At 48.8% G+C, this 17,387-nt stretch overlaps 1 protein-coding gene across 1 annotated transcript in view; it reads left to right on the top strand.

Annotated features, from left to right (window-relative positions):
- Positions 1-17,387, top strand: part of TBC1D2 (TBC1 domain family member 2) — a 692,224-nt gene that overhangs the window by 218,479 nt on the left and 456,358 nt on the right. Inside the window, 1 exon segment of the mRNA XM_030194342.1 lies at positions 5,730-5,863. Coding sequence (XP_030050202.1) covers positions 5,730-5,863 — 134 coding nt within the window.

Genomic DNA, 17,387 nt, shown 5'->3' on the forward strand with positions numbered 1-17,387 from the left:
TTCTCAAAGTCCTTTTTTGCCCTCCTTATCTCCGCTTTGCATTTGGCTTGGCATTCCTTATGATCTATCCTGTTACTTTCAGTTGGTTCTCTTCTCCACTTTCTGAAGGATTGTTTTTTGGCTCTAATGATTTCCTTTATCTTACTGTTTAGCCACGCCGGCTGACGTTTAGTCTTTTTTCCCTTTTTTCTAATACGTGGAATATATTTGTCCTGAACCTCCAGGATGGTGTTTTTAAACAGCATCCACGCCTGATGCAAGTTTTTTACTCTGCGAGCTGCTCCTTTCAGTCTTTTTTTCACCATTTTTCTCATTTTGTCGTAATCACCTTTTCTATAGTTAAACGCTAGCGTACTTGATTTCCTAGTTTCACTTCCTTCAATGCCAATATCAAAACCGATCATATTATGATCACTGTTATCAAGCGGCCCTCGTATCGTTACCCCCTGCACTAGATCATGAGCACCACTAAGGACTAAGTCTAGTATTTTTCCTTCTCTTGTCGGCTCCTGAACTAGCTGTTCCATGAAGCTGTCCTTGATTTCATCAAGAAATCTTATGTCCCTTGCGTGTACAGATGTTACATTAACCCAGTCTATATGCGGGTAATTGAAATCCCCCATTATTATTGTGTTGCCCAGTTTGTTTGCGTCCCTGATTTCCTTTAACATTTCCGCATCCGTCTGTTCGTCCTGGCCAGGCGGACGGTAGTACACTCCTATCACTATCCTTTTCCCCTTTGCACATGGAATTTCAATCCACAGTGATTCCAAGGAGTGTTTTGTTTCCTGCAGAATTTTCAATCTATTTGATTCAAGGCTTTCGTTAATATACAATGCTACCCCTCCACCAATCCGATTCACCCTATCACTACGATATAATTTGTACCCCGGTATGACAGTGTCCCACTGGTTATCCTCCTTCCACCAGGTCTCAGAGATGCCTATTATATCTAATTTTTCATTTAGTACAATATATTCCAACTCCCCCATCTTATTTCTTAGGCTCCTGGCATTCGCATATAGACATTTCAAACTATGTTTGTTGTTCCTAAGTACATCATGCTTAGTACTTGACAGTATTAATTGGCAATCTTTTGTCTGATTTTTATTGTTATTTAAAGATACCCGATCTACTACAATCTCTTTTGCAACCTCACTATCAGGATACTCTATCTTCCCTGTTATGGTGATATCTTTGAAAGATACCTTATCCCGAACCATGCTCTTTTGAGCGACTGTCGGCCTTCCCCCCATTTCTAGTTTAAAAGCTGCTCTATCTCCTTCTTAAACGCCGATGCCAGCAGCCTGGTCCCACTCTGGTTAAGATGGAGCCCATCCTTTCGGAATAGGCTCCCCCTTCCCCAGAATGTTGCCCAGTTCCTAACAAATCTAAAGCCCTCCTCCCTGCACCATCGTCTCATCCACGCATTGAGACTCTGGAGCTCTGCCTGTCTCTTGGGCCCTGCGCGTGGCATCCGCATCTAAGTCCTGCGGCTCGTCATCCGCCTTACAAGTCAGAGGAACGAGACAATATTCTCTGCAAGACTTGCTCCAGTCCGTGATCTCCGCACTTCCCCAGTTAAAAATCGGTTTGTGTCTCTGTAGCCAAGGTAACCCCAGCACGATGGGTTGTACGGCTGTCTGGAAGACATACAGGGAGATCTCTTCCTTGTGGTCCCCAATACATAGGAGCACCAGAGCCGTTTGTGTGCTTATGTATCCTTGCGTGTTTCCATAGACTGAGAGAATCGGAATGGTCTTCGATAACTTTTGTGTAGGAATGTTAAATTGACGGACCAGGGATTCATTTATAAAATTTCCCCCTGCCCCGGAATCTACAAAGACCTCAGTATACTCCTTTCCTTGGTCTAAATTAAGCACTGCTGATAATAACACTTGATTACAAGCTAAGCCAAAAGATAAGCCCACTGTGGTACCTGCGGTCAGACTCTGATCTGAGGGTCCAGGTTTATTTGGGCACCAGTCCGCATAATGCCCCGTAGTACAGCAATACAGACATAGATTAAGGGTCCGCCGTCTCTGCTTCTCTTGCATCGAGAGAGGAGTATGACCCAACTGCATAGGCTCTGACGGCTCTAAAGGTGAAGTCCTTCTGGGACTAGGATCCTGTGGGGTATCCCAAACACTCAGTCTCTTTAAGCCTATCTTTTCTGTAGAGCGCCGTTCCCACTTACGCTCCTGAAAACGAATGTCTATCATGTTACAAAGTCCAATCAGGTTGTCTAACCTGGTCGGAAGTTCACGTCCAGCAAACTCATCCTTAATTTGGGGTGCCAACCCCTGCCAGAAGGTCACGAACAGACTCTCAGTATTCCAGGCCAATTCAGAAGCCAGAGTGCAGAACCTAATAGCATAGTCACCCAGGGTCTGGGTTCCCTGTTTTAGTCTCAGGAGTGCAGACGTTGCAGAAGTAACTTTCCCGGGCTCCTCAAAAACCCGTTTAAACTGATCCAGGAAACTATGGAGAACATGAAGCACTGGATCATTCTTTTCCCAGAGAGGGGATGCCCAGGATAATGCTCGCCCGGACAGTAACGACATAATGTAAGCTATCCGGGTTCTATCAGAAGGAAAGACTGAAGCTCAAAGATTATTTCACACTGGTTGAGAAACCCTCTACAGTCTCTGGGATTACCGTCATATCTCGGTGGTGACTTAAGAAGGATACCTGACGTGACAGGAACCATAGCCGGTACCGAATCTGCAAGTGACAGCGCCGAAACTTGAGGCGCTTCCGGTCCCGGGCAATTGTCTTGCACATATCTCTGTAATCGATCCATCTGGAGGGACATTTCTTTGGCGAGTCCTTCTATGTGTGGGCTCAGTTCATTAAAAAGTTTACAGCAATGAGCAATCTGTCTCTGTAGCTCCCTAAGAATGGGTGATTCTTCCAAGCTCATGGCTTTTGCAGACTGTCAGACTTTCTAGGGCAACCTGGATTTGTGAGCCCTTGGGCCACTGCTGAGGAGCAGCAGCGGCAGGAAAACCACCCCAAACAGGAGACCAGGCAGAACTCAGACGAGCTGGTAGGAACAGGACTGAAACCGCCTGACTGGAGCTGCAGCTGAAGTAGAGCAGACTGGAACAGGCAAGGCTTCACCCGCGCTTGACCGCTGTTCCCCAGAGGTTGAGCCCCCGGGTGCAGGCAGCTGGCAGGACTATGAGACAGAAGGGAAAACCCAGAACTGCAGGTTCCAGCAGGTGGCCAGCAAACAGACAAGTAGCCCAGGAAACAAGCAGGAACAGAGGCAGGCAGTAACAGTAGAATACTCCAGGAACCAAGCGGGGTCAGAGGCAGGCAGCAAATAGTAGAATGCTCCAGGAACCAAGCGGGGTCAGGCAGCAAATAGTAGAATACTCCAGGAAACAAGCAGGGTCAAAGGCAGGCAACAAACAGTAGAATACTCCAGCAAACAGGTAGGGTCAAAGGCAGGCAGCAAGCAGTAGAATACTCCCAAGAACCAAGCAGGGCCAAAGGCAGGCAGCAAACAGTAGAATACGCCAGCAAACAGGCAGGGTCAAAGGCAGGATAAGAAGTAACAAGGTAGCACTGCAACAACACTCACCGATGAGAAGCTCATCAGATGACCTCTGTTGCAAAGGCAAACCAGAAAGTTCCCGGGTGCTTGATAAAGGCAATCCCAGCTGAGGTCACGAATAAGGGTGAGGCTTGATTGCAGGAACAGCAGAGCATGGCTTGGCAAGAACAGGATCCAGGAACAGATTAGCCTGGACTGGACCAGATTTCAGGATTTTCCCCCAGGCTTCAGGATTTACACATAGACTTGGCGTGGCTGGAGGAACCCCAAAGCAAGTCCAACCGGGAGCGTAGTCACAATCGTGACAGGCGTCCCTCATGAGCATGCTCCCTTCTTTTTCACAACCAAGCCTTGAAAAGGTGCCCAAACTGACCAGATGACCACTGGAGGGAATCGGGGATGACCTCCCCTTATTCCCCCAGTGGTCACTAACCCCCTCCCACCGAAAAAAACCCCCAATATTAAAAAACATTTTTTCCAGCCTCTATGCCAGCCTCAAATGTATGCAGGTCCCTGGAGCAGTTTTAGTGGATGCAGTGCACTTCAGGCAGGCAGACCCAGGCCCACCCCCCCCCCCTACCTGTTACACTTGTGGTGGTAAATATGAGCCCTCCAAAACCCACCCGAAACCCACTGTACCCACATGTAGGTGCCCCCCTTCATCCCTAAAGTCTATGGTACTGGTGTACAGTTGTGGGGAGTGGGTTTTGGAGGGTTCTGGGGGGGCTCAGCACCCATGGTAAGGGAGCTATGCACCTGGGAGCAATTTGTGAAGTCCACTTCAGTGCCCCCTAGGGTGCCCGGTTGGTGTCTTGGCATGTGAGGGGGACCAGTGCACTACGAATGCTGGCTCCTCCCACAACCAAATGGCTTGGATTTAGTCATTTTTGAGATGGGCGTCCTCGGTTTTCATTATGGCTGAAAACCGGGGACGACCATCTCTAAGGTCGACAATCTCAACATTTTGGTCGACCATCTCTAAGGTCGACTTAAATGTTGAGATTTGGGCGTCTCCGACTGTATTATCGAAACGAAAGATGGACGTCCATCTTGTTTCGAAAATACGGGTTGCCCCGCCCCTTCGCCTGAACATCCTTAGAGATGGACGCCCTTAGAGATGGTTGTCCCCGTTCGATTATGCCCCTCCACCTGCATATTTTATAAAATACATGTATATTTCACAACTCTGCCTACGCAAACTCTGCCCATACTCTTGCCCCAAATATGCCTACACTTGGGTTGTATAAAAGTAGGAAGGAGGGCATAGGCGCCTGGTATAAGAGGCAGTGGAGGAGGTGGTGAAGAGCTAGGAAGGAGACTGAGAAGAGATAGTTGGGATGGAGGAAACCAGGAACTGGAGTGGGAGAAGGAGATGGAATTTATCACATTTATACCTTAACTTACGGAAAATGTTATACCGAATGTTCTTTTGCTAATGTTCTATTACCCAATCAATTTCCCGTTGTCTCTTTCCACTGTCCCATTGATCTTTTCCTTGTTTTATTCCCTAACGATACTTTGACTTTGTCTTCGCCTAACTTCTCACAATGTAATCCATAACTGATTTGTAACAAATCGTATTTCCATTATTTACAATGTATTGTAAGCCACACTGAGCCCGCAAATAGGTGGGAAAATGTGGGATACAAATGCAATAAAATAAAATAAATAAAAAAATTGAGAGGAAAACCAGGAAGAGGACTGGAGGAAGAATTTGGAATCAAGCGGCTTAGATGGGGGATAGTGGATGTTTGGGATGGAACGAAGTGTAAAAAAGAGGCTGTGGGTAGTTGAAGGGATGGGGGAAAGGTGGAGTTCAAGTACCGTGCCACAGCAGAATAGCCAACTCCTTCAAGACCCTGACCTGACCCCATTGGGAATTCTGCAGGCGGAGTCAAATTTTGCAGTCCTTCCCATGGATACAGAAATATGGGAGACCAGGAATCTGGCTATAACAAATTGCCTGGCTATGAATCTACTGAACACAGGCAGAATTTCAAGACATGCAGCTTAATTTTGTTTGGAAGTCATGTGCTGTTTAATCATGCATTGCCAAGCCCTAAGTGTCCAGTTAATTATTGCTGACTGCTTTCCTGTCTGTCTCAGACTGGTCTAAGGCTTATCTGAATAGCTGTGAGTGTGACTCATTGTGGTTTTGTATTTTCAGAAATACAGTGCGTAACCTCTGTGCCAGCCGGCTAGGACAAGCAAATATGAGGAGCGCTTTTCATGATGAATTTCATGAGAGCATGGAGAAGAAGGAGGAGGATGGAAATGCACAAGCAGAAGGAAAAAGCACAGGTGTGGGGTGCGAAGACATATATTTATGAAAAAATTTCTTTCAGATGGCTATACAAGGGAAGGCCTCTGCATACAGCTAAGTAGATAAATGCATTGCCTGAAACTATACTGCAAACTGTCAATGTTATGGGGGCTACTTTTATAAGGAGGTGCCTAATGCGTGTAAGTGGCTGTATTATAAACACTTACAGTGCTTTTTTTGTGCTGAAGTCTTGGAGGCCGCCCTTGTAAGTCTCGGCGGCCATTTTGAAGAGCGATGCAGTAGCGCCGTGGGAGAGTCAGCGCCGGCAGTGGGCAGGAAAGACTGGGGATCTTTCCTGCCTGCCGCGAAGAATCCACTGGACAACCTGGGTGGCTGGAAGAGGGGGGACAGGGGAGTGAGGAGAATCGCTGGGTAGGGGGGACTGGGGAGCGAGGAGAATCGCTAGGTAGGGGGGGCTGGAGGGGGGAAGGGGAGAGGAGAATCACTGGGTATGGGTGGCTGGAGAGAGAGGAGAGTCGCTGAACATGGGTGGCTGGAGGGGGGCAGGGGAGAGGAGAGTTGCTGGACATGGGTGGATGGAGGGGAGGGCAGGGGGAGAGTAGGGCGGGGGAGGGGAGGGTTGCTGGACATGGGTGGATGGAGGGGAGGGCAGGGGGAGAGGAGAGTTGCTGGACATGGGTGGATGGAGGAGAGGGCAGGGGATAGGAGGGCTGCTGGACATGGGTGGATGGAGGAGAGGGAATGGAGAGAGAAGAAATGCTGGACATGGATGGAGGGGAGGGAAGAGGAGGAAGGAGATGAGATGAGGGCAAAGGAAGAGAGGAGAAAAACAGCACATGGATGAAGAAAATAGGCAGAAGCTGGATGCACTGGACAGTCAAGTCTGTAGAGGACGCAGCTTTTACTTACGGATGTAGGGCAAGAAATGAAGAAGAAAGGCAGAAAGTAAAGAAGTAAATGGAAAGGAAGCCCTGGAAATGGAGTTAAGAGGACAGATAGCAGCAGAATCAGATACTGGGCCAGCATGATCAGAAAAACAAAGTCACCAGACAACAAAGGTAGAAAAAATCATTTTATTTTCATTTTAGTGTCTGGAATATATCCCATTTGAGAATTTACGTCTGCTGTCTTATTTTGCACTGGGTATACTGGAGCTGTAGCAGCTTACAGAAATTATTTATAATGAAAAAAATCACGTTATTTTTTTTCCTATACTAGTATAATATTTTTTCCTATACTAGTATAATAATAATAATGTCTGTTTATATGTGCCATGGCTGGTATAAGGGGTGTGGCTAATGTGGGTGTGGCTATAATAGGGGTGGGGGTCATTGGTGACCCCGCCCACAACGGGTACTGGCACCTTTTTTTCTACAAAAAAAGCACTGTATAAAATACCAGCCTAAAAGTATGCGCCTTGTTTAAATGACACGTACTTTTATTGGTATGTGAGTCTTTGGTAAACAGTACACCAAAACTTGCAGGTACTCTCCCTCAGAAGCAGGCTGAAGAGCTTTGCCAGGTGACCAATAAGCAGATGGAAGGAAGCAGGGGTGCTTATGACACTTCTGATTTTGTGTCCACTCTCATGAGTGAAGTTTGGGCGGAGCATAGGTAGAGGGTAAATGTATACACCTAAATTATAAAATACTATAGTTTCTCCGAGGACAAGCAGACCTTCATATTCTCATATCTGGGTGACTTCATCCCTATAGAGGCCAGTGCAGATGCTGACTAGCGAGTATTATAGAAGTTTCTAGCAGCATCCCACCACTAACTCACTGGTACCCTAGTCTTACTTTTTCTGTGAAGCTGAGAGAGCGTGTTTGTGTTCTCTCATCCTCATGCTGTGCCTAAATTTTTCTTCATGCCTTCCTGTGCATGTTTTTTGTGCTCAGTTGCATCATTTATTCTTCCATCGCCTTTTCCTCAAACCTCTTTTTAATTTTCGTAGTATTTTTCGGCTTTTACAAGTTTCCTTTTTTTTTTTCAGGTGTGGCTTCATGGTTAGGCCTTAGCCCTGACCTTAATTTGAACTCTTCCCCTTTGTTGTTGTTCAAGATTAAGGAGTTTAATTTAGCCACAATTCTTTTTTCGATGTCTCAGAAGATTCCCCCCCCCCCCCCCCCTCAGTGGCTTCAAGAGCTGTGCCCAATGTAATTAGGTGATTTCTGTCATGGACTCGCACTTTTGGTAAATAGGGTGCCTGGGACCTAACCATGACCCCTTTGCTTGTTCTCTCTATTTGCAAGTGCTGGTGAGAACTCAGGCCCCAGGACAACCAGTATCAGACTCGACACCGAGGGCATGTAAGGGCATAACGTTGTCCTTGTCGGCGCTGAGGGACTGGAACCGTATGCATTGGGGGGAAACTCAAGAAGCATAAGCACCGGTCCTCCTCGACCAGGGCCGTGCCAAGGGTCTGTGGCGCCCCCCTGCAGAGGATCAGTTGGCGCCCCCCCACAGACGAACAGTTGCGCACGTGCGCCCCCTCTCCCCGTGAAGGTGATCGCTGCCCACCCATCCACGCTCCTCTCTCCCCTGCCCTCCTGCGCCCATGTCCCAACTGCCCGCCCTCTTCTCCACCCCGCCCAAGATCCCTTTTAAATTAACCTCCGTCCGGCAGCGAAGGCGCAGCGTCAGTGAAGGAGGCGGCGCTCCCGACGTCTCTACTAGTCTTCCCTTCGCTCAATGTCCCGCCTTCTTCTGACGGGAAGGCGGAGCACTGAACGAAGGGAAGACTAGTAGAGACGTCGGGAGCACTGCCTCCTTTACTGATGCTGTGCTTTCGCTGCCGGACGGAGGTAAATTTAAAAGGGATCTTGGGGGGTGGGGGGAAGAAGAGGGCGGGCAGTTGGGAAATGGGAGAGGGTGAGGTAAGCATGGTGCGGCGCCCTCCTGCTGTGCTTACCTCGCTTACCGTGTTGGCACGGCCCTGTCCTCGACACACAGTCCAGAGTGCCAGAGCATTGGATTCTCCAGTACCCAAGAAGTGCTGGCACCAGGCAGCATGCTCTCCCTCTTTGGTAGAGTTACTGAGCAGCCAGGTCCCAGCTACCGGTTCAACACCATCATCTGGCTCCCATTCCTTCTCGATACCCACCTTCAATGAGCAGTTCCGGACCATGATCAGAGAGCAGCTGGCACAGTTATTTCACAGGCACTCCATTTAGGCATCAAGGGCACTTGCGTTTGCAGCGGAACAGCCCCTGCTCCTTTCTGAGGCTCCATTGATGACGGTACAGAGATTCTCAATGCTGGCACCTAGAAAGGTGTTGATGTGAACATTGATGCATACAATACTGCTGTCAACATCTGGGGAGGAAGCTTCCCTGGAGTCTGAGAGTAGGGCTTCACTTTGTGGCTCTTCAGGACGTGGACACAGTTTTACTATGTCGAGGCTGGAGCATACTCCACCAGTTAGGTCTACTGTCTGACTATCCTGAGGAGTCTGACTGGGACCACTCATGGGAGTCAGAGGAGAATCTGCTCTACATCTCAGAGGAGGGACTCTTTCACATGCTTTGTTAAAGAGATGGCTTCTGCCACATTTAAGTTGGAGACGGAGGGCGTAGATGTTGTAAGTCTCCTAAGGAAGGGGTCACTTGTACCATTGCACCCTATCCTTAAAGATGCATTGTTGAAGAACTGGGAATCTCCCCTCATGGTGCAAGTTGCACCAAAGAAGGTGGATGCGCAGTAATATGTCCAGAAAGTTCTCGGATTTGGGTGGACCCAGCTGCCACACCACTCTACGGTGGTCAAATCTGCTCTCAAATGGCCTAAGAATTCCAAGTCTCATGCCTCGGTACCCTCAGGTAGAGAGGCTAGGACCTTAGGCTCATTTGAATATAAGAGTAGTCATACTGGGTCAGACCAGTGGTCCGTATAGGCCACTATCCTGTTTTCCAAACAGTGGCCAAGCCAGGTCACAAGTACGTGGCAGAAACCCAAATTGTGGCAACACACCATACTACAAATCCCAGGGCATACAGTTGCTTCCCATGTCTGTCTCAATAGCAAACTATGGACTTTTCCTTCAGGAATTTGTCCAAACCTTTTTTAAACCCAGATATGTTAACCGCTGTTATCACATCCTCCGGCAAAGAGTTCCAGAGCTTAACTATTTGTTGAGTGAAAAAATATTTTCTTCTATTTGTTTTAAAAGTATTTCTATGTAACTTCCTCAAGTGTCCCCTAGTCTTTGTACTTTTGGAACGAGTAGAAAATCGATGTACTTCTACTCGTTCTACACCACTCAGGATTTTGTAGACCTCAATCATAATCTCCCCTCATCCATCTCTTTTCCAAGCTGAAGAACCCTAACCTCTTTAGCCTTTCCTCATACGAGAGGAGTTCCATCCCCTTTATTATTTTGGTCTCTCTTCTTTGAATCTTTTCTAATTCCGCTATATCTCTTTTGAGAAACGGCGACCAGAACTGAACGCAATACTCAAGATGCGGACGCACCATGGAGCGATACAAAGGCATTATAGTATTTTCGGTCTTATTCACTATCCCTTTCCTAATAATTCCTAGCATCTTGTTTGCTTTTTTGGCCGCCGCCATCGCACACTGAGCCGATGATTTCAGCGTATTATCTACAACGACACCCAGATCTTTTTCTTGAGCGCTGACCCCCAAGGGTCACCCTAGCATCAGGTACTATGATTCGGATTATTCTTTCTAATGTGCATCACCTTGCATTTGTCCTCATTAAATTTCATCTGCCATTTGGATGCCCAGGTCTTCTAATTTTCGAAGGTCTTCCTGCAATATTTCACAGTCTGCACGTGATTTAACAACCTTGAATAGTTTTGTATAGTTTTATTTTCAGATAAGTGATTTTGATCTAATAATTACTGAAAGACTTTTGGGGGCACTTTCTTTATGGTTGGGATTTTTTTTCATTGATTATATACTAGCATAATGTATCTGGGCATCAAATGATAGAGCATAAATAAGTGTGCTCAGAGTTCTTGTTGCCTTAGCAAGCTTTAGACGCTGGATGCGTCATAGCTTAGATAACTGAGAGCCACCATTTTCCTCATTTTATTTATAGTTTCATTAGTTTTACTTCCATGCTTATTTTGTTTGTGGGATATTTTCTACTTGTTATATGTTTGCATGTTCCTCTATTTTGGTTTTGGTTTTTGAATTTACCACTTCAGATCCTGACATCATCCATAAAGAGGCAAACCTCACCAGACAGCCATTCTGCAACATCGCCTACAAAAATGTCAAAAAGAACAGGGCCAAGAAACAATACTTGCAGCACACCACTGACAATGACCCATCTCCTCAAAATGAACTCTATACATCACAACCCCCTGCTGCATGCCACTCATCTTGTCTCCAACCCAGTCAATAAGTAGTAGTTTAAGACCCATACTTTAAAATTGATCAAATCCATTTGAAAAGATTTAACTTTAGTAAAACCATGTGTCTTCTTTTCATTCTTCAGCTCTGTCTTTTCTCCTGCATTCTGCTACTGCATTTTCTCCATTTATTCAGATACTCTTTCTCTGCTTTCCACCTTTCTCCTGTAGGTAATTTATCTGCCCCTCCTCTCTTCTCCTATCTGCTTTATCACCAGTGCTTTTGTGCACCTCCATCCTCTTTAAAAAATTTTTTTTTTATTATTTATAACCATTTAAATTTTTACAAGCGATAAAACAACTTGCTGGAAATACAGAGAAAGTAATATATAGGAATTATTTCAGTCAGATAATTCTATTCTCTTCCTTAGACCACTAAATAGGGAGAGTGAAACAAGACAAGGAGAGCAATTAAACAGTAAACATAAAAAAAAACCCCTGTGGTATTAACCTGATTATCCCCAGATATTACTCGTCTAATTCATTATTCCACATTGATCATCTGGTTGGCTTCTTCAAGGCCAATACGGTGTATAGTCAAATCATTTCATTGAAAACATACTTATTGTCCAATATTAGTTAGAAATAATACATCTGATTACATTCTTTCTCTTTTAAAAACCAGAAGTTATTTAACAATAACTTAAGTCTCTAATTCAAATCCCACTGATTAAAGTAATCCCATTTTTCATAGGCTTCACTCCTTTTAAAGTAATAATTGAGGAAATATTTCTGAGGAAAACTTTAGGAGTCATACCCGGAACTCTGGGAAAAACAATAATCTCGATATTAATCATCTATAATAATATTAATTTTATTATTCAAAGTTTCTGGTCTGTTACCATTTTCAAAATCATAACCACTTCTTGCTCGTGTAGAATCATTTGTTATATCAATTTTTCACTCTCAAAGGGTTCAGTTAAATTGTCCATGAAACTAATAAAATTATATCTGAAACAAAATTATTTACTGCCACTATTATGTCCCGAAGCGCCTTCCAGATGGTATTCAGTGTAACCTCCACGGGAGCCAAAAACTCCAAGTTGATTTCTCTTAGGAGTGGTTCCGCCGATTCGGGTTCTGCTGTAAACGCCCTCTGTTTCAGCATATGCCTCTAACTCACTCCTCCACTCCTTTGGACATGTTGGTTGAATAATTTGGGAGCGATGGAGTTGGTTTTTTCCAGGTCCAAGAGCATTGACGCTTCTTTGCCGTCGCTAATCAAAGGACTCGCCAACCCTTTCATCTGTGGGCAGTTCGTCGCGCAGCAGTCCCGCACTTATTTTATTTATTGCATTTGTATCCCACATTTTCCCACCTATTTGCAGGCTCAATGTGGCTTAGGGGACAAAACGCTGGCCATCGGCGGCTGACCGCCGGTTGTCCCCTTCCTCTCAAGGTAACTGCAATTGCAGAGAGGAAATTTACGTAAAGAAGACGAAACTTCAGAGGGCAGCTGGGCCGTTGGGCATACGAACTTCAGGTTGCCATCTTACTATTCTCCGAGGACAAGCAGGCTGCTTGTTCTCACTGATGGGTGACGTCCACGGCAGCCCCTCCAATCAGAAACTTCACTAGCAAAGGCCTTTGCTAGTCCTCGCGCGCCCATGCGCACTGCGCATGCGCGGCCCTCTTCCCGCCCGAACCGGCTCGTGTTCGTCAGTCTTCTTTTGTCCGCGCTTGGGACGGTCGTGTTTTGCCGCCGTCTCGTGCCCCTCAAGTCGACCCTCGCGTGTCTTCGCGATTTTCGCTAAAAAAAAAAAAAAAAGAAGAGACCTTGGTCTTTTTCCCTTCCCGTGTGTCCAGTTTGTTTCCCCGGCGTAAGTTTCCTTTCGCTTTCGGGGTAGGCCTTTTTTGTGGCCTCGGTACGGGTTTTTTCTCTCTCCCTTATTTTTGGTGCCCTTCGTCACCATCGCGAATTTTGATTTCGCTGGCGTGATTTTTCCGCCCATGTCATCGAAGTCTCCCAGCGGCTTCAAGAAGTGTACCCAGGGCGCCCGGGTAATCTTGCTCACTGATAGGCACGCTTCGTGTCTTCAGTGTCTGGGGGCTGGGCACCGCCCGCAGGCCTGTAGTCTTTGGCTCTTTTACAGAAGAGGACTCAGGTAGCGAGATTGGCCCAGTGGAACGTGTTGTTCTCGGGCTCTTCGTCGACAACAGCACCGGAGGCATCGAGTGCATCGACGTCGACAGCATCGAAGTCTTTTGACCTCGGCATCGACTGCATCGACGGCATCGAGGTTTCGACCCTTTGCATCGTCGGTACCGAGATATCGGAAGGCTGCGTCGGCGTCGGTGGTACCGGGACCTCCACTGTTGCTGATGTCGTCGGATGGTGGTACTTCGACTGGAGTGCAGGTGAGGGCTGTCCATTCCCCTGCTGGTGGCGGTGAGCCTTCGGGTGGGTCTCCTCCTGCCCTGAGGGCTCCTGCGGTACAGCCCCCCCGAGACCGACCTTCTTCGGCCTCGGCCCCGAGGAAGCGACGGTTGGATTCTACGTCCTCCTCGTCGGTACCGGGAAGCTCCGGTGACATGCTTCGCTTGAAGAAATCAAAGAAGCATCGACACCGGTCTCCTTCCCGCATCGGTACCGAGAGCTCTGGGTCGCCGAGGGAGTCGGCACCCAGTAGGCATCGGCACCGGGAGGATCGCTCACCCTCTGTTCAGGAGGTGTCGATGCGCTCCACCTTGGACAGCCCGGAACCGCCTCCACGCCCGGAACAGACTCTGACCTCGACGCCTGCATCGGCTTCCATGTCTTTCTCCACAGCCGCTCTGCACGAGAGTCTCCGGGCCGTTCTCCCAGAGATCCTGGGGGAGCTGTTGTGCCCTTCCCTTCCGGTACCGGGGGTGCCTGCGCCACCGGTACCGTCGAGTGAGGCGCCGGCTAGCCCTTTGCCCGGGGTGAGGTCTCCGACATCGGTACTGCTTGCGGTACCGGCTGCCGCCGCCTCCCAGGAAGACTCCCCGACGACGTCGGTGGAGGGAGCTTCGCCGGTGCTGGTGAGGGAGTCTATCTCTCGGCGCTCCCACCGTGGCCGTGTTTCCATGGAGTCGAGTCGGGCACGGCTTCAGACACAGGTTCATGAACTTGTGTCTGATACCGATGGTGAGGCCTCGTGGGAGGAGGAGGAGGACATCAGATATTTCTCTGACGAGGAGTCTGATGACCTTCCTTCTGATCCTCCCCTGAAAGGCAGCTTTCTCCTCCCGAGAGTCTGTCTTTCGCGGCCTTTGTCCGGGAGATGTCTACGGCCATCCCCTTCCTGGTGGTTGTGGAGGATGAGCCCAGGGCTGAGATGTTTGAGCTCTTGGACTATCCTTCTCTACCTAAGGAAGCGTCCACAGTACCCATGCATCATGTCCTAAAAAACACATTGCTGGCGAAATGGACCAAGCCTCTAACTAATCCCCACATTCCCAAGAAGATCGAGTCCCAGTACCGGATCCATGAGGACCCAGAGCTGATGCGCACTCAGTTGCCTCACGACTCTGGTGTGGTGGATCTGGCCCTAAAGAAGGCTAAGAGTTCTAGGGAGCATGCTTCGGCGCCCCCGGGCAAGGACTCTAGAACCTTAGACTCCTTTGGGGGGAAGGCCTACCATTCTTCTATGCTCGTGGCCAAGATTCAGTCCTACCAGCTCTACACGAGCATTCACATGCGGAACAATGTGCGGCAGTTGGCGGGCTTGGTGGACAAGCTCCCTTCTGAGCAAGCCAAGCCGTTTCAGGAGGTGGTCAGGCAGCTGAAGGCATGCAGAAAATTCCTGGCCAGAGGGGTATATGATACCTTTGATGTTGCGTCCAGGGCCGCTGCTCAAGGTGTGGTGATGTGCAGACTCTAATGGCTGCGTGCCTCCGACCTGGAGAATAGAATCCAGCAGCGGATTGCGGACTCCCCTTGCCGAGCGGACAACATTTTTGGAGAAAAAGTCGAACAGGTGGTAGAGCAGCTCCACCAGCGGGATAACGCTTTCAACAAATTCTCCCGCCGGCAGCCTTCAGCATCTGCCTCTTCAGGTAGACGTTTTATGGGGGAAGGAGGACTGTTCCCTACTCTTCTGGTAAGCGTAGGTACAATCCTCCCTCTCGACAGCCTGCGGCCCAGGCTAAGCCCCAGTGCGCTCGCTCTTGTCAGCAGCGAGCGCCTCAGCAAGGCCCCACAGCTCCCCAGCAAAAGCAGGGGGCGAGCTTTTGACTGGCTCCAGCGGAGCATAGCCGATGTCAAAGTTTCTGTGCCGGGCGATCTGCCGGTCGGGGGGAGGTTGAAAGTTTTTCACCAAAGGTGGCCTCTCATAACCTCCGACCAGTGGGTCCTCCAAATAGTCCGGCAAGGATACACCCTCAATTTGGCCTCGAAACCTCCAAATTGCCCACCGGGAGCTCAATCCTTCAGCTTCCAGCACAAGCAGGTACTTGCAGAGGAACTCTCCGCCCTTCTCAGCACCAATGCGGTCGAGCCCGTGCCATCCGGGCAAGAAGGGCTGGGATTCTATTCCAGGTACTTCATTGTGGAAAAGAAAACAGGGGGGATGCGTCCCATCCTAGACCTAAGGGCCCTGAACAAATATCTGGTCAAGGAAAAGTTCAGGATGCTTTCCCTGGGCACCCTTCTTCCCATGATTCAGAAAAACGATTGGCTATGCTCCCTGGACTTAAAGGATGCTTATACACACATCCCGATACTGCCAGCTCACAGACAGTATCTTCGATTTCATCTGGGATCACGTCACTTCCAGTACTGTGTGCTACTCTTTGGGCTCGCCTCTGCGCCCAGAGTGATCACGAAGTGCCTAGCTGTGGTAGCAGCAGCGCTTCGCAGGCTCGGAGTGCACGTGTTCCCTTATCTCGACGATTGGCTGGTGAAGAACACTTCCGAGGCAGGAGCTCTACAGTCCATGCAGATGACTATTCGACTCCTGGAGCTACTAGGGTTTGTGATAAATTACCCAAAGTCCCACCTTCTCCCAGTACAGAGACTCGAATTCATAGGAGCTCTGCTGGATTCTCGGACGGCTCGTGCCTATCTCCCGGAGACGAGGGCCAACAATCTGCTGTCCCTCGTCTCCCGGGTACGAGCGTCCCAGCAGATCACAGCTCGGCAGATGTTGAGATTGCTTGGCCACATGGCCTCCACAGTCCATGTGATTCCCATGGCCCGTATTCACATGCGATCTGCTCAATAGACCCTAGCTTCCCAGTGGTTTCAAGCTGCTGGGGGTCTAGAGGACGTGATCCACCTGTCCACGAGTTTTCTCAAATCCCTGTATTGGTGGACGGTTTGGACCAATTTGACTCTGGGACGCCCCTTCCAAATTCCTCAGCCACAAAAGGTGCTGACTACGGATGCGTCTCTCCTGGGGTGGGGAGCTCATGTCGATGGACTTCACACCCAAGGAAGCTGGTCCCTCCAGGAATGCGATCTGCAGATCAATCTCCTGGAGTTACGAGCGGTCTGGAACGCTCTGAAGGCTTTCAGAGATCGGCTGTCCCATCAAATTATCCAAATTCAGACAGACAACCAGGTTGCCATGTATTACATCAACAAGCAGGGGGGCACCGGATCTCGCCCCCTGTGTCAGGAAGCCATCAGCATGTGGCTCTGGGCTCGCCGTCACGGCATGGTGCTCCAAGCCACATATCTGGCAGGCGTAAACAACAGTCTGGCCGACAGACTGAGCAGGATTATGCAACCTCACGAGTGGTCGCTCAATTCCCGTGTAGTGCGACAGATCTTCCAGGTGTGGGGCACCCCCTTGGTAGATCTCCTTGCATCTCGAGCCAACCACAAAGTCCCTCAGTTCTGTTCCAGGCTTCAGGCCCACGGCAGACTGGCATCGGATGCCTTCCTTCTGGACTGGGGAGGAAGGTCTGCTGTATGCTTATCCTCCCATACCTCTGGTTGGGAAGACTTTGTTGAAACTCAAGCAAGATCGAGGCACCATGATTCTGATCGCTCCTTTTTGGCCGCGTCAGATCTGGTTCCCTCTTCTTCTAGAGTTATCCTCCGAAGAACCGTGGAGATTGAAGTGTTTTCCGACCCTCATCACACAGGACGAAGGGGCGCTTCTGCATCCCAACCTCCAGTCTCTGGCTCTCACAGCCTGGATGTTGAGAGCGTAGACTTTGCCTCTTTGGGTCTGTCGGAGGGTGTCCCGCATCT

Source organism: Microcaecilia unicolor, chromosome 2 (assembly GCF_901765095.1).
Source record: "Microcaecilia unicolor chromosome 2, aMicUni1.1, whole genome shotgun sequence".
In the NCBI taxonomy this organism is placed as follows: Eukaryota; Metazoa; Chordata; class Amphibia; order Gymnophiona; family Siphonopidae; genus Microcaecilia; species Microcaecilia unicolor.